The sequence below is a fragment of the Tiliqua scincoides genome, chromosome 2 (genome assembly GCF_035046505.1).
Source record: "Tiliqua scincoides isolate rTilSci1 chromosome 2, rTilSci1.hap2, whole genome shotgun sequence".
Classification (NCBI taxonomy): domain Eukaryota; kingdom Metazoa; phylum Chordata; class Lepidosauria; order Squamata; family Scincidae; genus Tiliqua; species Tiliqua scincoides.
Window position 1 is genome coordinate 210568252 of NC_089822.1, and position 22444 is coordinate 210590695.

The 22444-nt window shown below is 40.8% G+C and overlaps 1 protein-coding gene across 2 annotated transcripts in view; it reads right to left on the reverse strand.

Moving 5' to 3' along the window:
* PFKFB4 (6-phosphofructo-2-kinase/fructose-2,6-biphosphatase 4) overlaps window positions 1–22444 on the reverse strand; it is an 84248-nt gene that overhangs the window by 31482 nt on the left and 30322 nt on the right. For both annotated transcript variants that reach the window (XM_066614228.1, XM_066614227.1), the window contains exons 2-4: window positions 6157–6273; window positions 4898–4994; window positions 3449–3515 (exon numbers count right to left, since the gene is read on the reverse strand). In XM_066614228.1, the coding sequence (XP_066470325.1) occupies window positions 3449–3515; window positions 4898–4994; window positions 6157–6273 (281 nt within the window). The remainder of the gene's footprint in view (window positions 1–3448; window positions 3516–4897; window positions 4995–6156; window positions 6274–22444) is intronic.

Consider the following 22444-nt stretch of genomic DNA (forward strand, 5'->3'; position numbering starts at 1 on the left):
ATTGGCACTTCTCTCTCTTCCTCTCCCCCACCCACCCCCTCCCACAGGGACATTCTCCCCTCATCTCATAATTGCAGTTAGCACCTCCCCTCACTGGCCCATACCTTCCAAAGGTCCAGAATCACTTGCCTCACATTCCCCCCCATTGCCTGCTCACGTATTTCAGAAAAAAGTGTGACTAGTAGACACTTTGCCCAATCCTAGGCATGTCTACTCAAAAGTAAGTCCCATTATAGTCAATGGGGCTTACTCCCAGGAAAGTGGGGCTAGGAGAGGAACTTGAGAGCCCAGCCCAGGTGTGTCTACTCAGAAGTAAGCCCCATTATAGTCAATGGGGCTTACACCCAGGAAAGTGTGGATAGGATTGTGGCCCACCGCCTCTCCTCTGAAAGGCAAAGGCAAGGCAGGGAGGGTTGCTTTGGGGAGCTGCAACCAACTGTGGCACAGAAAAGGGACTTTCTGGACCCTCAGCCAGCCCATTCTTAGGCTGGTGGCCTCAGCAGGCTCGCTTGCTTCCAACCTGCTTGCCTGCTCCAGCTTCCTCCTCCTCACTCCGCCCAGACCTCTTCCAGGCTTTTCTGGTTGCCCAATCAGCAGGCAGGGCAGGCAAGGGATTTTACCCAATCCTAGGTGTGTCTACTCAGAAGTAAGCCCCATAATAGTCAATGGGGCTTACTCCTAGGTAAAGGAGGATCGGGTTGCAGCCTTCCTCTTGCTCACAGCAGGAGATGCAAAGCAGCCAGGGTTGCTCCTTTTTCACTGCTGCCTGTGAGGGTCAAAGCAGCCACTTCTCCCACCTGCCTCCTCTGGCCTCGAGGCACACCTGAGGTTGCCTCATGGCACACTGCGGTTGAAAACCACTGGTCTAGATGGTCAAATCCCCTGAGATGTGATTTACAGACAGACGGTGAAATTGGGATTCAACCTTTTGAAATATGTAGGTGTAGGTGGGCATGCATCAGTCATTTCTGAACAAACAATGTTAAACACAACATTTGTGGGAAGATTGTTGTGCTATCTTGATATGTCATTGCCTTCCCACACATTTCAGGGGATGTGTTCACCCTTGCCCTTGTGCAACACTGCAAAGGAGAAGTAAGTAGGATAGCACTCTACAAGAAGGTCCCCAGTCAACAAAAGTTTACAGCAGAAAAATATTTCAGTTAAAAATCAGTAATACATAAAACAGATTCATTAACTACAAGTCAACTCCACAAGTAAGGCTAAAATACTGCTGCTTGCTTATCTTCCCCTCCCCCCCAGCAAATCATACAAGGTCTCTAAGCCATTGCTACAAATTGAAGGGAGGAGGGTACTAAGAGAAAAATGTACCATATTTTTTGCTCCATAAGACGCACTTCCCCCCCCAAAAAAAGTGGGGGGAAAAGTGTGTGCGTCTTATGGAGCGAATACTGCAAAAAAAAAAAAAAATTGGCCCCTGGCTCCGCCCCCTGCCCGCCCTGCTTCCTGCCTCCGCTCTGCCCCCTGCCTTCCCAGGAAAGTGTGAGTGGGATGGCAGTCTTGCTGAGCAAGCCCTCCTGTCTACTCAGAAGTAAGTCTCAGAGTCACTGGGGCTCACTCCCAGGAAAGCGTGGGTGGGGTGGCAGTCTTGCTGAGCAAGCCCCTAGAGCAGGGGTGCTCATTATGTCGATTGAGAGCTACCAGTCGATCTCCAGGCGAAATGAGTCAATTGCAGGCTTCTCTCCCGTCCAAGCATCCCTAGGAGTGAGCCCCTGGCAGGCTTGTGAGCCCAGGGAGGGAGCCTAGGGAGTGAGTCCAGGGAGCCCAGGGAGTGAGCACCTGACGGTTCTGTGTGGTTCTGTGTGCAAGGGGTTTTGCACTGGTCTTGCTGTGATGTCTATTCAGAGATCTTCTCTTCCCCACACCTTTCCCCTGCTTTTGCACTGGTATGTATGGAGATCTGCGGCCCCCCCCCTTCCATCTGTTGGTTCTGTGTGCAAGGGTTTTGCACTGGTCTTGCTGTGATGTCTATACAGAGATCTTCCCTTCCCCACACCTTTCCCCTGTTTTTGCACTGGTCTGTATAGAGATCTGCTTCCCTCCCCCCTTGTATTGGAATCCAGGAAGATCTGGTGAGGAGGTAGATGTGGTGTCAGCAGTGGCCCCTTTAAGGGTAAGGCCTGGGCATCCAGCAGAGTGTGCTGCACAGCTGCAGCCACTGGAAGGCAATAGGGCCCTCAGGGATATAAGGAGTACCTGAGGCAGAAAGGGTTTGTGGGTTTTGAAGGAGTGCAGGTTGGAGGTAGGAGAGGAGACTGACTGGGTTTATTGAATTTGGAATCTGACTGTGGATTGTGACTGGACTTGGATACCCTGATGGTTTTGACTGACCTACCTGGAACCTGACCTTGGACTGTAATTTGGCTTACTGGCTCTGGACTCTGATTTGGTAACTCTGATTGATGGGACTGATTTACTTGGCATCTGTGGACTGGAACTGGACTCACTTTTGCTTGCTGCACTGGTGAGTTGCACAAGAGGGACTGATCAGCCTTAAGCAGGCACAAGGCCCAGTGGTTTGGAATTTGGCAGAACATCATTGTAGCAGAAAGATAATGTGATCCCCTATTTGTGTGCACCTGCTTTTATGAGCTTCATAAATTCTGACTCTAGCGATGATGAGTTCTTGGGGTTTCCAGAAAACTAGAGTACTCAAACCTTTAAGTCTCTCCATTTGTTAATGACAGTGATAATGGTTCTTAATGCCACTGTTGACTGCTGTTCACTTTACATGGTTCAAATGTTATTCTGTTATAGTTTATTAAATATTTTATTACACTATTTTTTCCTTGTTTTCCTTCCTCTAAAAACTAGGTGCGTCTTATGGTCAGGTGCGTCTTATGGAGCGAAAAATACGGTAAACACTTCAAGTGTGGGTGATAAATTAAAGCACTGGAAGTTGAACACAGTGTTTCAAACAAGAAAAATATTCTAAAAAGAAGAATTTATGATACAGGAGTTATAGCCCTATCTACTTTTGTTTCTTCTTTCCTTTCCTTATAGTTCTTAAACATATCCCTCTAATAGACATCTAATGTCAACTCCGCAACAAAACTCATTCATATGAATTGTATTTCATCTTAATTCTGCATTAAGGGAATTGAAGTCAGTAGCTAGCAGAGGAAAATTTTTACAAGCTGAAGACATAGAAGTTGCATCCCTATCACACAGTAAACTGAATCCAAGGGGAAAATCCATTTAGCTTTGCATAAGGTTCTTTTTCACAATTCTATTTCATTGCCTTTGTTGTGATGATATTTTGTGGTAACACTGCTAAAAGCAAGTGGACAACGTCAGACATTCAATCAAGTTTCAGAGACAAGATATCTGCAGTGGATATGCCCTCTGATCAATTAGTATATTTAGAAGGCAGCTATGCATTCATCTAGTGGTTTTTCACTTGGCAAAAGAGAAAAGAAAAACTTACTGCCACATGCCCATTTTCTTCACTGAGGTATTGTCGAACATCACTCAGTGCTGCTAAGGCACACTGTCTTAAGGAGAAGAGACAGCATAATAATTATAATCTTGAAGATGGTCCATACATAGCATGTACTCTGTTTCCAACATTTGTAAACCTCCATTTACAAATGCATAAACACATTAAGGGTCCTGCTCCAATTCAATAGCTGGTACAGCAGTACTAACATTACACAATTCCTGTATAATTTTACAGGTGAACTTCAAACCCCTCCTCGCCGAGGCAGCATGCAACCACACTGTCAGAAAACTAGAAGTCATGTCTCTTGCACAATTTGGGCAGTCTGAGCCTCACAGAGGCGAGGGGAGAGCAGCTTCCCCCCAGCTTTGGAGGCTTGGTATAGAGTCAAGCATCCCTGTCACTAAGTGACTCACAAGTGTATACTCTTTCTTCTGAATGAGTTTTCATGTCAGACAGAAATGCAGCTCTTGGGATCTTGTATTTATTTTTTCCCCTAAGACAGTTATCCTACTTTTTTGACTCCTTAAAGCAGTGGTTTCAAAACTTTTTCAGCTAGTGGCTACTTTGTGCTACTGGGCCATTGGCCACGGCTCCCCATAAGGAAGGGCATTTTAAACTGGGGCATCGCAACACCCCAGCCAGAGAGCCCTGGCCACTTTCCCCTTAAGGAGCGGGGACAGGGGAAGGCAGCGATGCTATCCACAGGATCACGTGGCTAAGGGGGCTGCAGAGACTGGGATGCACTCACCAGTCCCTGCAGCAGCCTGTTGGAGGTGCGGGGAGCCTTGCACGAGTGTCTCCAGGTCAAGTTTATTAGGTTGATGAGCACATAAGCCATACACCTATTTATCTAAAATATTAAAACCAGAGTTTAAAACCACATAGAAACAGAATTTGGCTACAATCACAGCACAAGTGTCTGCAGGGCTCCCCGCAGCTTAAAAAGTGAAAGTGCAGCAATCGCGCTCCACTTCTAGTTTTGCAGAGCACAATCGCTTCACTTTCACTTTTTAAGACCTGGGGAGCCCTGCAGAAGGTCACGCGGGGCTCCCCGTACCCCAACAGGCTGCTGCAGGGACTGGTGAGTAGATCCCAGTCTCTGCAGCTCACTTAGTGACGCGATCCTGGGATCGCATTGCTGTCTCCCCCTGCCGCTGCAATAACTTACTGTGGTGCAAACTCCCCTAGCATGTTTGAAAACAGCTGCCATAAGTGCTATAACCCTATACACTGTATAGGGCTTTTTGCAAGTATTCTGGAGCTCCCCCAGCTGATTTCCACAGCTCCCTGGGGAGACATGGCTCACAGTTTAGTAACCACTGCCTTAAAAGTATCAACAGGCTGATAAACAGTTGCTCTAATGGGTCAAACACAGAACACTCATTGGATCAAAACACCACTGCAAAATAAATAGAAAAGGCATTCCGAACTTACTTTCGGATTTTCAGGCCTTCTTCATTGTCTGGCAAAAAGAATTCAAAGGACTTATATGTTTTAACCAAGTCCCGTCGATACTGACCAACATTAAATTCTGTGTGGAAAAATCAAGAAAGTCATGTTGAATTTCATCTTCACTTTACTCATCATGTCATCTACTTTCTCCCGTAATTTATACACATAGTCTCGTCTCACTCATGCCACTAGGGTTGCAATCCTATGCAAACTTACCTGGGAGTAAGTCCTATCAGAGTGGTGAGACAATCTCATTTTCACCATCTAGGATCCTCAGGCAACCACCAACAGCCCCCAAAATTGCCTACTTATGTTACACAGACAAGTGTGCTCTTGGTTGCTCAGCTGGTGCTTATCCGGCTTTAATCAAAGCAGTTCAATGCAAAGAAGCACAATGAATAATTGTCTATATTTCTTTAACAGCCTACATTCTTAGTTTATGTTAGTGTTCAAGTTACAGTCTTTTAATCCATAAGAACATTTTTAAAACTCATTCACCTGTGGCAAACACAACCATTTCTAACAGACCCAGTGACCACAATCAAAATACAAGATTCTAATTCCAATGCTGGTTTCAACTGCAAGTAATGTCAATCTAAGATCACATTAGCAACCTAAAGACTGGACTACATAAAACAGCAGGCTGCCTACCATTCAATATACATACACATAATAACAAGACTCATTGAAAGAAGCAAGACTAAGTTTTAAGTAAACATGCATAGGAAGTTTACATGGGGAAATTTAAAATAAAGAAGTAGAAGTCAAAGATCTTTTGCACTTGTTCTTCCTTTATGGGGATTCTTGGCAAATAAACAGATTTACTGGGGTCTTAATTTATGAGTAGTTTTATGAAAAATAAACTCCCCTTCATTTCATCCATCTTCATCATTAGCCTAAACACCAATGAATGCTGATCATAAACTACTACTGTGACAAGGTACAGTCTTCTCCCAAAAAAATTTTTTAAGAGGCATTCTCAATATTTCCTCCAAGTGAGTTTCCTAATCCTGAACCTCTTGGAATTTTTTCTCCTCCTTCTAGCTGGAATTAGCAGCATTTCATGTGTGAACCAATGTCAAACGGAGATGAGAAGAAACTGAATTATATCAGGCAAAAGTCTGCCCAATTTTTCAAACCACAGGTTTGAACCACTAATTACCCTGAAAACAGTTAGACAACCAAATGTTAAGCAACCTATTTTCTCTAAATTTTTGTATGGCAAGATAAAACATGCTAACCTTTTGTAGGCACTCCAATCCAGTTTAAGTAGCGTGTCAATTTTTTGGAGATGTAGGTTTTCCCTCTTGCTGGAAGGCCAACCATGACAATCAACGTAGGACAGTTGGTCATACATACTGCACAAAAGAGGAAAAAACAGTTAGCATTCATGCCAAATGAAACTCAAGTTACAATTACTGATGTCTGAGTCTCTCTTTAGGAAACGGATGTCTTTTTTTCCCCCCAGATAGGACACAGACACAGCACTACTTCCACTGCAATTTTCTGTTTTCACTACTTTGATATTTTCCCAAAAAGAATCCTGCCCAAATGGACAGAGTTCTTTAAACAGCATTTTACATTTATCAGATTATTTCAAATAAAACCCAAAACAATTTCCTTAGAGACATTTATAAATCTAATAAATTCCTAGCCCTTGCTATCCATTTTTCATGTTTACTTCAAAGTTACTCTTAGAAATTCAGAACTAAAATTTTCTCCTGGACTCATCCTTTTCAGTTTTTCAAAAAGGATTACTTTACTTTCTCCAAATGAAAGGATTCATGTCCTTCCAAACAGTTATCTAATCCTTTCTGCCATCCTAAACCAGGTTACACACAATACCTGAAAAGATATCTGGGATGGCTGTCAGCCCAGCCTGTAATAAAATATAAATGACAACCTCCATCTAAAAGCAGGACAGTATTCACTTGTTATGAACAAACTCCACCTCTCTTTTTCACAGGGGGAAAAATGTTATGCCTTTTAAGCAACCACAGAACACTACAGCAGCCCCATAGGCACTTATGTGGCAAACTTAAAGCGTTCAAATTGCTTCACATCTATTACCACAGTGGTAGTCTGAAAACTTTGGCAGCATAATCCCTATATTCAGCCATTGGTGCAAAACAGGTGTCAAAATCTGGAAGAACAACAAGGGGCAGTAGCTAAGAGAGCAGCTTGCTTAAGATGACACTGTAAGATTGTGAGCCCTTTTGGGACAGGGAGCCATTTAGTTATTTGATTTTTCTTTGTAAACCACTTTGTGAACTTTTAGTTGAAAAACAGTATAATAATAATAATAATAATAATAATAATAATAATAATAATAATAATAATAAAAGTTAAACTGGAGTTTCAGGGGTCATGGCACACTCTCTATGCTATGATTAGTAAAATCAGGGCCAGCCTGACTGGACAAGCAAGTCTAGATGCCTGGTGCAACAATATTTCAAGGGTGCCAGTACAAAAGTGAGCAACCCCAGAACAGTACCCAAAGAATCCCTTGCAAAGAATTCTGTTCTTCTATAGCCTGAAAAATTAGTAACCAAAACAAACCTCATGCAATTTGTTGAAAAGCAATGCCATGAGATTATAAATTAAAACTAATTAAGCAAGGTCTTAGACATTCTTCCAGAAATGCTCACCTAATTACTGATAAATCAAAGTATTGATGGATAGCAAGTACACCTGACTTATCACTATGAAGCCACTTTACAACAAAGGCCAAAAAAATTTTCTTTTACCTGAACTTGCCTGAGGTGACCCATTAATTTAGAGCTTATTTATACAATGACCTATTCTCAGGCAGCTCATTAATTCACTCTTGTTTACAACTATTGCATCAAAGGATTAATAAATTGTTTCACCACTTTAAAAAAAAACACAACACTGAGCACCAAAGCAGAAATATTGTACAAGCTGGATGAATCGAGTTGATTTACATATTCTCTCTGTATTCTCTGAATCTCATTCATTAACGCCAGATAACAATTAGGACATCTCCCACAGATGTCATTTAGGGACAGTTTTGTGCTTATTCACAATATTTGATTCTCACAATACAGTGGAATAGTCTGCAGGGGAATTGAGGTTAAAGCAACAGAAACATTGCTTCTCTGCTGCAAATTGCCCATTCTATCAAGAAGAATCAACTACACATGCTTCTGTGCAATATGTAGTTTCTCCCAAAAGCACCAAACCGGGGGGGGGGGGGGGGGGGAGGAGAGAGAATTTAAGTCAGAAATTACTATCCTATAAGAAAGATACAAAAAAAAATACATATTGCTATATGAATTCAAGCCACATTAAAATCTAATTGATTAAAAGCATTAATCAAGACTACTGAAATAGACTATTATTCTAACAAGAGCCCCTAAACAAACTAGCCTTAGGAGTCCAAGTATTACTCTCAAAGCAAGAGTGCTGGGGCAGCATCCTTATCTTTAGGCACAGGTGAGGACATTTCAGAATTCAAAGCACACACAGAGTGTGCCAAGAGTGACAAAAAAAGGATTACCCAGCATCAACCACCTAAAGTAAATTTGGCCATCTACACTAAGTTCTTTGTCAAGGGCCAGTGCATTACAACCAAGTATTTAAACTTTTGCACTTACAACAAGCAAAATTGTAAAGCAAACTTGTGGAATGCTGTATCCATGTCTCAATCACTTAGGAAAGTACCTTAAATATGATGCAACACTCTCTTTCTAAATCTTGGTTTGTGACCACATAATAGAAAAACATGTTAAGAAATAAAACCAGGAAGTGAGACACAGCAGACACACGAAAGACACACGATGTTCCTAAATAAGTTTAAGATCACTGATATGTTAACTACGGTACTCACAAACGAATATTTTCACTGTAGAAAAAACTTTACCTTGCAAGGGGGGAATCAAGAGATGTTTACATGCTTAGGAATTCTAGTAACCAAGAACTAATACCCATGCAACAACTACACTGACGTACAATGGTGCATGAATAAATTCAACCAAGCTAGGATAACAGCACGATTTGACCTACTATCCCCATCAACCCCATCTGCAGTTTCAACTCCTGATGGACAGGGAAAAGCATACAAAGTTGCTGAATGATTTATTCCACTGTTGTACTTCATTGCAAATTGCAAGAAGAAAAATAAATGGCTAAAGTATATACCGTGGCCACCCGCCTATAAGTCAATCCCACAGATAAGTCAAGGGCAGGCTTTGAGGCAAAAAAAAAAACAACCATGGAATTTTCTATGACCCTCAGATAAGTCGGGGGTTGAACTTAGGGGAGTGTCTGACTATAGTTTTGTCTGATTTTATCTGAGACCAGATCCTGAAAAATAACCTACCACTAATTGTTACTGTAGTCTCTAATTAAAAACATAGTAAAAGATCATAAGATACATTTTTATTCTTTTTAAATTCTGGTCTTCACCACCTTTTGTAAACACTATCAGAGTAAGTGCACTGTAAACTACATACCAGTAAAACAGAGGTTCCCAACCTGGGATTCTTGTACTCCCAGGGACACTCAATAGGACCTTTAGGGGTACTTGAAAAAAATGGCATAATGGCAGAAAAAGGCAGGTCATGATCCAGAATGCTTTGCAGGGCCAGCAAGGCAGGAAGGGAGGTAGCTAGTTGGCTGTGAAAGCCCCACCAATAGCTAGCTTGTGGTCATCAATTCATCCATGAATCAGTGATTGAAAACCAGCACAGTAAAAAAGCTGAAACATATGGAAAGTGATCAATTACTCAGAATTCTCAGCACACTTCTGGTGCAAAACAGTGCAAAGGCAGAGTCTTCTGTTCTTCAAACAGATAAAAAGAGAAAACACTGTGAAAAATACATGAAGTCTGGGCTTTCATGTAGTGGAGATGAGGGCTTGTATTATTAATTACAAATATGTTGCTAATATAAAGGGTACAATTTATGGAAAAGGGCTGCCAAGGGATATGCAAGTAAAAAAGGTTGGGAACCATTGCAGGAGATCCATGAATCAAATCCACCTTTAAGGTGTCTGGTGTGTTAATCCAGAAGCTCTACATACAACATACAACCCATAACACATAACTGAGAGTGTGCAATTTAATTCACAGCAGAGAGATGCAGCTGCAGATATCTGCAATCCTTTTTACTCAGAAGTAGACCCACTGCTTTCCATAGGTGTTATTCTGAAGTAATGGTGCCTGGGAGGATCCCATTCTGGTGTTGAAAAAAAACAGATCACTGCTAAATGCAAAACACAACCAGGCTGCAAAAAGCATTTGCAAAACGGAACAGAGGAGAATAAAAGCTTAACTTTGGCTGGAATTTCCGAGCAAAGTTATTATTGAGTTGCTTCGGGGGAGAAAGGCGGGGTAAAAATAAAGTTAATAATAATTAATAATAATAGAAACAAATGAGCCTGCTTGAGCAAGAAAGGAAACTTTTCAGAGCTGAAAGTCTCTGCCCTCTGATTGACCCGGAGATAAGGCAAGTGATAATTGGAGCTTGATTACTTGGCAAAAATTTTATTTGAATTTTATTTTATTTGAAGCAATTTGCTCTCTTATGATTCCAAGTCCTGAATTAGACTTGTTTCCTCCACCTTGTCAGAATTTTTACAGCTGCATATTTTAATCACATAACTAGAAAATTATAGATGCAGGTACACAATCAGGATAAGGCATGTTGTTCAGTAGTCACCACACCTTTGGGAGGTCATCTAATAATCACTTTGAATCACACAAACTTTTCAATTGCACATGCATTATTGATCAGACCAAAAGCAAAGGACATGCAATCCTGTAACCATGCACACACATGGTTCAGTTTCACAAGTGGAAGTGACATGCTGAAAATGAAATACACATAGCTGCTGTCCTCCCGCCATAGAGACTGTGGGGTAGATAGTCCTATTTTAATTATAGCTCCTTCACATACAATGCCCAGCTTCAACAGATTCCATGATTTGGTTGATACAGCCTTCTATAGAACTGACCAAATGACAAGGAAGATGGGAAAAGAGAATTTGCCCCATCACCAGCTAAAACATTTCAGAAGTCACTGATGAGGAGAACTGTAAAGCAGGATGATAAGAATGGTAATTTAAATGCTCTTTACAGCAAGCTGAACGAGCAAGAGTTGTAAACCAAAATAAGAAACAATGCAAAAATCACACAACTGAAAATGACACAAAAATCAAAACATTAGAATATGTAAACAAATTTTATATCAAAATTAAATTTTTACACAGATCTGCTACAAACAGAAAAAGTCTAAAGCCCTTAAAGCAATCATTTTCAATCATGGTGCTGTGACACACTAGTGTGCCATGAATGGTCAGGAGTTTGGGAGAAGGTTATTTATTAGTAGGGCCATTGGGGGATATGAACCCCTGCTAGCAGTACAGCAGTGCCTCCTTAATTGGTGTGTGCCTGGATAATTTTAGTACCTTGTCAGTGTGCCTGAGATGAAAAAGGTTGCAAATCACTGCCTTAAAGCATGCAGATTAACCCTCAACCAAAGTTTATTCACACAAACATTTGTGATTGGGAAAGGCACAGGCCATGCTGAAGGGCTTGTATGGGAAACCTGTAATAACCCTGCTCTTCACAAAGTATCTTCTTTACATAAATAAACTCTCAAATACTCATTGTTGTATGCCAGGTTTCTTCATTCATGAAACTAGCATCTTTCAGTAATCTATATAATTTACTGTAACTCTCCTGGTACCTGTTTATCGAGTTCCTCTTCTAGTGTTCTGTAAAAAGAGGGAATACGCTTGCTTGGCACCAAGGTAAAGAAGAAAAATAAAGGTAATGGGCAGAGTGAGGAGAAGTTAAATATTCTACTTATCAGTACAGGGTTCCCTCTTTGTCATGGTTTCGTATCCACGCGGGGGAGGAGAGCCAGGAAGATACGGTGGGGGGCTGTATGTTGTTTAGCAGCTTTTTTTTTTTTGCATTCAACACTGTGCTTTCGAGTAAAATATGCTTATTTTCCTTTTCTTTTGCGTGTGTGTTTTATAATTTGAACGAAAGCTTATCTTTTCATGTTCATATTTTTTCTAAAATACTTTCATTTATTCAACCTCTCTCTTCTGTTAATAGTAATATAACACATGTAAACACAAGCAACAAGAAACATTTTCCCTTAAAAAACACCATCATTACTGCTACTAATTCATTAATTTTACTTCTCATGAATTACTAACAACATGTAATTCCTGAAGGAGGTTTCTTAAGCACCCAGCAAGCCAAACTTAGTGACTAGTAGGCTGCATGCAGGCTCCCTGGGTCACATGTTATCTAGGGCTTCTGGAAATGATAGCATCCTATATCTGATATACAGTTTTAAGGCTGAGCACTGTTCACTTTCAACAGATCATTTTACTCTTTCTATTTGCTCTCATATTTCCACTTATCTACTTTAGCCATGTGGAAATACACTCACACAGAACATGCCATTTAGTTGCACAACATGTTTTCCCATGAAAGTAACTCTTCCACTGGTACACTTCTATGTGATTAAGAAATTATGCAAATATTTCCTAGCACATTTGGAATAATACCCAAGTGCTGGAACTCCCAAAGGAATAATCTGCACACCAGTTTGTACCTATCACAGTACTACCTATTCTCAATCCAGGTCAAATATCTCAAATACAAATTGTTCAGATCAAATTCTCCTTTGAATCACTTCTAATAAATGCATAAGAAGGCAAAAACCAACATTAAAATTGAGATTATAACCCCAAAATCCTTAAACTAGCAGGCTGATACAAATCTCATGAAGATGAACAGTCCCTTGGCATACTATGGCATTACCAAAGTCCAATTAACTCAACAATTCAATTGATTTGAAACCCACAGACTCATATATATTTAAAATAGCATTAAATCAATGCATCTTAAATGCATGTAATTGTGCACAGCACTATAGATAATTAAGGGTCAAATCCAATCCAAATTTCCCACGCTGATATAGTCATACCAGTGGGGTACATATGTACTGTGTTTTTAATCTAATCAGGGCAGTTTTAGTGTAGCCTTTAAAAGTAAAATCCAAAGTAGGTCACAATTTTAATCAAATTCTTGATTTTCTTGTGCGTTATATACCGTGTGTGAAAATGAGCCATTTATTTGATTATCTCTGTAAACCACTTTGTGAACTTTTTTGTTGAAAAACTGTGTATTAATAATAATCTATACTGCGTTTGACAGACTACAAAAATCACCCATTGCATGCTGAAGCAAACATGGGAATATGTTTTTCAGTATAGACTCTAAACACAATTTGCTTAGCCCTTAAACGAATTTTTTTTTTCCTGAAGGTACCCAAAAGGCTTATGATCTGCCTTGTCATAATTACAATGAAACTAGACTGCAATCAAACTCACATGTTTGACAAAGACAAGTAAATAGTGTGCACAAACAACAAGAGGCTATAAAGGTTCTAAACTAGGCCTAGATTTCTGAGCTCTCTATCAAGTGGTCAATGTTAAAACAGTCATCCAGATTAACATTTTGAATGCTGAATCAGAGGATTCAGATGTTCAACTGTGTTTTTAATTCAATAGTTCCTCTAACAGTTCCGGGTTATTTTGGTTTTTGTTTTTTGTTTTTTGTTTTTTTAACTTGAATGAAATATAATGGGGAGAATCAGCTAAGTGCTACGTCTCTCCAACTAAATAAAAACAACTACAGCAAGATAGTTTGTTACCTTCATTATTTAACTCAGAATTAAGGCAAATCTAAACCAGGGTAGGTTTAATATTTTGGCATGGTCACCAACTGTAGTTAGAACCAGTAGTACAGCTATGGGGAACACAGCACTAAGTTTTGCAGGGTAGCTCAACATGCCATGTAAGCTTCCCCACCCCCTAGAACAAAGCAGAGAAGGCATCTCCTCCAAGGGGTGCACACAGTGCATTAAGGCATCCTGCAAAATTTAATGATGTGCTCCCCCTGTAGCTATGCCACTGGTTAGAAGAAACTGGGATTTGCTGGATTTGAGTATAACACCAAATGTGGGTTTGTTTCAAACCATCAACAGAAGTTGCAAATTTCCTTGCAGGATGTGCAGACCTGAAGCTCATGCTAGTAACAATGATCCATGATTTGGGCATTATGTCAGTATCAATCTGGTTTGATTCTGCAGTCTCTTGCCAATCTCTTAGCCCTGATTAAGGCCCACTGTTACATTACATCTGCCCTTCCTGCCATACACAGAACCCAAAACCCACATTCAGCAAAACACACAAAGGCAAAACAATATTTTAATTGCTGAACTGACATTTCCAACAAAAGTCATTTTTCCAATTCTGATCATAAAATCATAAGTTTTTTTCTTTATTATAATAATAATAATAATAATAATACTAATAATAATAATAAACTTTATTTATATGCCGCCCTTCTCCCTAAAGGGACCCAGGAAATTTTTAAAAAAATTTCTTGCACTATTTTATTATAGAACTAAATACACGCACTGCCAATGTTCTTAATTAGGGACACAGCAGATTTTCATGCCAGATTTTCAGTCTGTGTATTATAAATAAATGGCCTTTATGCCTCATTTCACTGATTGGCACCTTTTGCCTCTTTTGTAACTGGACCACGATATCAAGATACTTATTAGGGCAGGGGTGCTAACTGAAATTAATATTTTATTACACAAGCAACGTGAACCTTTACCTAGAAACTTACAACACCATACCCAAAGTCCACTGAGTTCTAAAGGATGCAAGAGAACACACACAACAAAACAAGTACTTCATACCTTCATAAACTACAAAGGCATCAGCTTCTTATTAACTCAAGATCAACGGGTACACACATATCTCTGCCTTTGTACCAACCCTGCTCAATTACAAGGTCCTTGGTCACATTAGAAGTAAACACCTTGCCAAAGGGCTAAAGTAGTGAATGCATTATCCCTAACTCTTCCAGACTGAATGGCTCGGACTATGAAACAGCAAATGCTGAATTGCAGTAAAATCATTAGGGAAACATGGCATTCAGAAAAGGGTTTCAGGAGCACCTTGGAATGGGAGAGGGCCTTTCCAACATGCTCTCAATTCCCCACCACTGCACACTGGCTTCCTCACGGAGACAAATCTGCACAGGGCGACATGGTATTTAAACCATACGATTTAAAATTCAATCATTTTGTACCACACTGTAAATGTGTGAACAGCATGTCAGGATGTTCCGTGCATATCCACATTTTTAATTGCATGGTGGACAGGCTGGCAGACAGCATCATCTAAAACATTCATTATTATCCCGATATTGGGATATTGGATTGGGCTGAGACTGGAGGGCCAAACTGGACATTAGAGCAGTGGTTCCCAAACTTTTTTTGACAGGCAGCTTCCTTGACTTACAAGGCCAATGACCGTGGCTCCCCATTAGGGTTACAATCCTATATATAGGATGGCGGGTTTCTCGCAAGGATTCTGTGGCTCCTTAGGAAGTCACGGCTTACAGTTTGAAAACCACTGCGCAATAGTGAAGCACCGTTATTGCAGTTCACACTACCTTTTTTCTTTTTAAAATCAACTGTGCTGAGGCCCAGTTTGAATCAGGGCTACAGTGGGTAACAGGGAGTAAATTTAACTATTTGCCCCTGTGCCAATTCCCTGAAGATCTTGCCCTGAACAGCTCTAGGGAGCTGCTATTAGTTCCAGCATAATTAGATGCAGCATGCTATTAGCTGCAGTACCCAGCATGATGGGTGAACATACAGACATGCCTTCCTTAAAACAAAGTATGGAACACATTGCGGTATCTTTTAATAAGAATTCACGGCCCAGAATCTCGCCTTTTTTCAGAGCAAACCCAGATGTGGGAGTACTGTGACAGGTGCTCAGTGTCCCCCTGCCCCCCAAAAAGCATGGGGTGGAGATGGGAGATATGCACTGGGGCATCACAGTAAAATCAAATAATTACCCCCCCATGACCTAATTGAAATCAAGCTTCCCCATGGCTGCTTTACAGAAAAGAAAGTTATGTCAGCAGCTCTAATCATGAAAGTTGCACTTCACATCCAATTTGATTTAGAGAGGAGAGAACAGAGGTGCTGAGATCCCAGTCAAAAGATCTCAGGTGACATTACATACAATTATCTAAGAAAGTCATCTTTATGTTCTACCAGTGTACTACATACCCAGACCAGATAAAAAAATGTAAGTTCATAATTCCCAAGCTGTGAAGCAGAACTCCGTAGTTGCTAAGCCCAGCCCTTGCCTTGTTTGCACTTGGTATCAAAATATAAATCTTTGTTTTCTTGTGTGTTTTTTTTAAATTTTTTATTATTTTCCAAAATAAAAACAAATAAACGCATAACAAACACAAACTCAATACACAACACACACAGAAAAACAAAAACACTGTTGGAGGGTGCAAGCAATCATATATCAATATATCTAATCAATCAATACATATCTTCTAGTCTTGTTCCTCTTCTAGTTTAGCCTCCCAATATCATTTATATATCATATCCTGTATAATATATCATGTATACAATATATTCATCTAAATGCCCTATCTTATACATCTACAACTTCATTTTCAACCAAACATAAAATGGTCTCCATTGCTCTATCTGTGTCAGTTTGCACTATTGATCCGAAATCTCTGTAAGCCTATCCATTTCCACCATTATTTTCTCTATTAATTCATCTTTCATTGGAATTTTAATATCTTTCCAGTATCTAACATATAAAATCCTTGCAGCAGTTAATATCATAATAACTAAATACACATCATTTTCTTTATCTATAATATCTAAGGTAATATTAAGCAAAAATAACTCTGGTTTCAGCGATATTGTAAATCCAACCATCTCTTGTATTGGATTCCTTTCCATTTTCCAATATACTTACATTTCTTTTACACATCCACCAGATATGATAAAACGTCCCTTCTACACATAAAATATAAATCTTTGTTAACTGTCTGAGCTAGAAAACCATTTACAGGACAAACATCTATTTTAAATTAAGCTCCTGTACTTGGGTACTCTACAGTATATTGCAGACATACTAGCACTCCTTGTCTCAAGACAAGGTTGACCAGCACAAGCTGATATCTCCTTACATGTATTGTCTTTTTTGCAAAGGTTCCACAGAGATGGGCAAGGCCCACAATAACCAAGTCTGATAACCCTCTATTATTTGTTCACTTTCCTGCTTGACTGCCTAGCTGTTTCTTTAAGAGCTGCAGCTCTGTCATAGTCATACTTCAAGGCTGAAAATATTTACATATATCTCTTTTGGTTTGACCTTCTAGGACTCTGCCCATATCTTAAAATGCAAGAAAATTAACCAAGAGGAAAAAAATAAAAGTTCCAGAAAAAAGCTACTTCAGTATTAGCTACTTCTATGCTGTTGGAATAGTACCAAACAGAGAACAACCTTCAGTGAAGGGTAATTGTTCTCAATCCAGTATTCAGGCCCAGAGTTAACTCCAAATAATACAGATCTTAAAACAACCTGAAAGATTACGGTAACTCAAAAATAGCTTTAGTCTACTCTAGGCCAATTATAGACTGGCCCAGTTGTTCGCAGTTGCAGCTTGGTGGAAAATATCTTCAGATTACATTACTGCAACAGATAGCAGATCTGATTCCTTCAACACCTTGAATTATATTCCTCCATTCTCCACCACACATGACAGGTTCACTGTCCCATTCATCAGGAATGTAGTATTCATTACAACTTTCTCCTACCTTCATTTTCCTAGCTTTCAGTTTTCAACCTCCATTGTAATAAGCTATTCAATATAAAACACAATCATTTTCATTTTTCCAATGTTACAAAGATACTTACAACTATCTAGAAAGAATTATACCAGACTACTGAAAGGAATGACAGACAAACTGCAGCCCAAGTTATGGAATGTAAGAAAGCATGAAAAAACACGTTGTTTGCGATACTAAGTAAAGAATGTTGAAATTACAGTATTTCAAATTATACTGTTATTTTGTAGAATTTTACCCTCCTCTAACACATATTAATATACAGTTTTTTTAATTTTATATTAACAGAATATAAAAGAATAATTTTAAGAGAAAGTTAAGCTGTTTTAAAACACTGACATTGCCATCTCAATACAATGCTTCAGATTTAACAGAACTGTCTACAATAAGTAGCATCAAAGATCAATGAATTACAAGCCAACACAGAGTACTGAAATTGTGGGGTTCAAATATACTTAGCTCTGGGTTGAAATATGGGTCATCACTTTATGCCTAGATAGCCACTACTAAAGTCCATTTGCCCCCCTCTCAGTAATATCTTAACATGATTCTGAACTATTTGTAAAAACACATACAAAGTTAGGGTGTTAAATCTATATGTTGACAATGAAAGTGGAAAAGGAAGTCAAAATCTAGACATTTTCAAAAACACTTTCACATTCTTAAAATCGTCATTCCCCTTTTCCATGATGGGGGCCTGGAGAAATTTGTATTGTACAGTGGGACCGGGGAGAGAAGAGGCAATAGATTCGCATTCCCTCTCCATTCAGAGAGCAATAAGGGAGATTCATTTGTTCTCAATGATGTTGCCAAAAGGCCCGATGCAGTTGGCTATGGGATGTCATTACCCCATCATCATCAGGGGCAGCACATTTTCTGAGGCAATACATCCTTTGTAAATACCACCACCCTGCAGGTTCGCTCTGCCCCCAGCCTATTCTTTCGCTGCAGGTTGCTTTTTTGTTTAAGTAGGCATTTGACTGGTTTGATTCGCTACTGCTATTTAATTTCAGGGTTCTTCTACTGCTATGATCTTGCTATTTCAGTGATTTTGCTTATGGTGGTATTGTGTTCTGTTTTTATTTGTCACAGGTGCCAATTTTGTGTTCATGTGTAATCTGTACATCACTTTGAACACTCTACTGTGGAAAAGTGGTTTATAAAGAAATAAAATAATGCACATTATGCAATCACTGATTACCTAAGCTGATGCAGGCAACAAGCAGCAGCCATACTTCATGGCAACAAAAACAAAAATGGGACAATGCAACAGTCCAAAGCAGCTGCTAACAGACATTGAACAAATGTGAAAAAGTGAGCAAGGGGAAAGTTTTGGCTTCCTTGAATGCACCTGTTTATGCCAAATGTGCTAACTAGCACACATTCAGTGCATCACTACACAAAGCATATCTACTATCCTCTTGAACCTAATTTGAAAACAATATTGCTACACTCCAATACATTAACATTAAACCCCCAGTACAAGTATGCTTCTTATTCAAAGCATAACTAAGTACAAGAGAGCGAACTTACATTTCTCCACCTATGCACATTTATTTATACAAGTTACAGCAGGGATTCGCAACCTTTAGGAGACCACGGACCACCAAGGCAAAAATTGGAATCATCTTGGACTTCATACAACCCCCCCACACACACACACGCACAAACCCCACACACGCAAAAAATAAAATTTGTAATAATTAGGGATTTATTAGGTTTATTATTTATAGAGAAGTTCTGTGGTTTGCTGCTTTCACTGCCAACCACTGCTGTGGGTGGTTCATTCTCCACCCTCTCTAGTGGTCCATGGAGGAGTGCAATGAGATACTGGAAGTGATCAAAAGTCACTTTTTCTGGGATCTCATGGACAACGTCTCACAAACCACCTGTGGTCCACAGACCATGGGTTGGGAACTAGTGAGTTAAAGGCTCATTCCTAAGCACACTCTCTTGGGAGTAAATAGGTTGAGAAAAGATTCTAATAGCATTTAATATTGGCTGAGTGTCTTGCCAGAGCTCCTCCTCACTAGGCCTTGTGCCCGCTTAAGGTTGATTAGTTTCCCTTGTTAAAACTCAAAAGTGCAGCAAGCAAAAGTCAGAGTCAAGTCACAGTCCACAGATTCCAGGTAAATCAGACAGAATATCCAGGCCAAAGTCCAGAGTCAATCAGTCTCCTCTTCTACCTCCAACCTGCACTCCTACAACCCACACCCCCTAGTTCCTCCAGGTGCTGTTTATATACTTCCAGGTTAACTTTAGCCTCTAGGGGCTGCAGCTGTGCAGCATACCTCCAGCAACCACCTGGGCTTTAACCCTGCATTTACTTAGAGCAAGGGGCACTGTGGACCCTATCTCCTTGGTAATATCTTTCGCGATTTCGCTACACTGGGCTCAAGTTATGTACAAAGAGAATTAATGCTGAGCTATCAATTTTTTTTCTTAAAGATGTGCACAGAATAAACTATACTGATATCAGATGCAATAATTTCCAAATGGGAGGTCAGAGCCCATCATTCGGTAGCAGAAACCTTATAGGTAGCCACAGATATCCTGCTACAGAGAGATGGACCCTGAGAATAAGGTGCCTGCCTGTCTCAAGGCACTTCCCACATTTCAAGGTGATTGCCACAGAACCAAATCAAAAGCACTGGCAGTCGTTATCCAGATGCATCCTTTGGTACAGAACTAGGAGTGCCAAAGGCCCCAGGTGCTTAAAAGAAGTGAGAATATCGAATTTTACCAGGCCAAGTGTATTCTTAGTACCCCACACTCTGCATTAAAGGTGTGCAAACAAATCCATTCCTTTCAACAGCACGGTGATGCCGTTTTTCAGAATACCAAGGTGGCTTCCCAATGAATGCAACTGCTGCTTCAAACAGCACCATCCCATGTTAGATTACAGTGTCTAATATCAAAGTGGAAAGCCCATCTAAAGGAGGCCAAACTCCAGGCAGCAATGCAACATGTTTTGCTTGTTGCAAAACATAGGTACCTAAACTGCCTGGTACAAGGCTTACAGCCCAATCCTGAGCTGCCTGGAGCTGCGGGACCCGGTAGCTCCATGAAGGGCTCCCGCCGGATCCAGTGCCTCCCACACTACAGTGGGAGGCTCCTCGGGAGAAGGAGACGTTCGTTCCCTTCCCCCAAGTAAGGGAAGCAGCCCCGCAATGAGGCTACTCACTTTAAAAAGCTGCTAAAGTGAATGGTCGCTGCTAAAGTGAAGGCGCTCATGTAGGGCGAGCAGCCCTGCCCGAGTGCCCTAGATCCTTCGGAGCTCGGCTCTGCGGATCCGCCTCACCCCCGGCCACACCTTCCCCATGCCCCCAGCCACACCCCATCTCCTGTTCCGTAGCCCGGTGGTCACAGAGACTGCTGAGCCGCAGAACTTGGGCGCCTGCCGTGTGCTGGCTCAGCGCCGGCTGGAGCTAAGCCAGCTCCAGCGGGAGCCCGGTGGTAAGCCCCAAACATGGACCTTTTGGCACATTTGCGACTGTGGTCCGCACCACGAAGGCGCAGTGCAGACCACAGGATCGGACTCTCAGCCAGGAACACCTCTTCTTTCAGACCACTGTACAACTTGTGATACAGTACAGCTTGCTCCTTCCAGTTGCATCTCTTCCTGCTCTTCATACTGAGCTGTGGAAATTGATTAAGGAAACCAAGAGCACTGCAAGGGACCACTGGTTCATTGTCTAAGGGTGAGAACCCTAGTTCTGGGTTGTCCCACAAGCTCTTCCACGAAGAGCTTGTGGATCATCCCTGGTGCAGATATGATCTTCCCTGGTGCAAGTAATTTCCACTCCTAACATCACTAGAAAGGCACATTCGTCCATTCTGCAGCAGAGATCAATCAAACTTTTCTCAAAGTCATAAATGTCATTAAATCCCATTTGTTATGGAGTCTGATTCTAGATACTTCACATACTCAGGAACTCAGTCCTGAGACTGACAATTCCTGAGATTGTCCAACTGACACCCCAAACTATCTACAGCAGTGGTTCTCACACATTTAGCTCCAGGACCTACTTTTTATCTGTCAGAATCTGTCAGGACCCACCAGAAGTGATGTCATGACTGGAAGTGACATCATCAAGCAGGAAAATTTTTAACAATCCTAGTCTGCAATCCTTCTCACACTTACCAGGAGTAAGTCCCATTTACTATCATTGTTAAAATAATATATATAGTAGTTTGTTAAAAGTAAGACAAACTTGTCAAAAGTAAGACAAAGAGCAGTGAGGTTGCAAAGTTTGCAGACGACACCAAACATTTCCGAGTGGTGAAGACCAGAAGTGACTGTGAGAAGCTCCAGAAGGATCTCTCCAGACTGGCAGAATGGGCAGCAAAATGGCAGATGCGCTTCAATGTCAGTAAGTGTAAAGTCATGCAAAAAGCAAAACTTTAGATATAGGCTGATGGGTTCTGAGCTGTCTGGGACAGATCAGGAGAGAGATCTTGGGGTGGTGGTGGACAGGTCGATGAAAGTGTCGACCCAATGTGCGGCGGCAGTGAAGAAGGCCAATTCTATGCTTGGGATCATTAGGAAGGGTATTGAGAACAAAATGGCTAATATTATAATGCCGTTGTACAAATCTATGGTAAGGCCACACCTGGAGTATTGTGTCCAGTTCTGGTCACCGCATCTCAAAAAAGACATAGTGGAAATGGAAAAGGTGCAAAAGAGAGCGACTAAGATGATTACGGGGCTGGGGCACCTTCCTTATGAGAAAAGGCCACGGCGTTTGGGCCTCTTCAGCCTAGAAAAGGCTGAGGGGGGACATGATT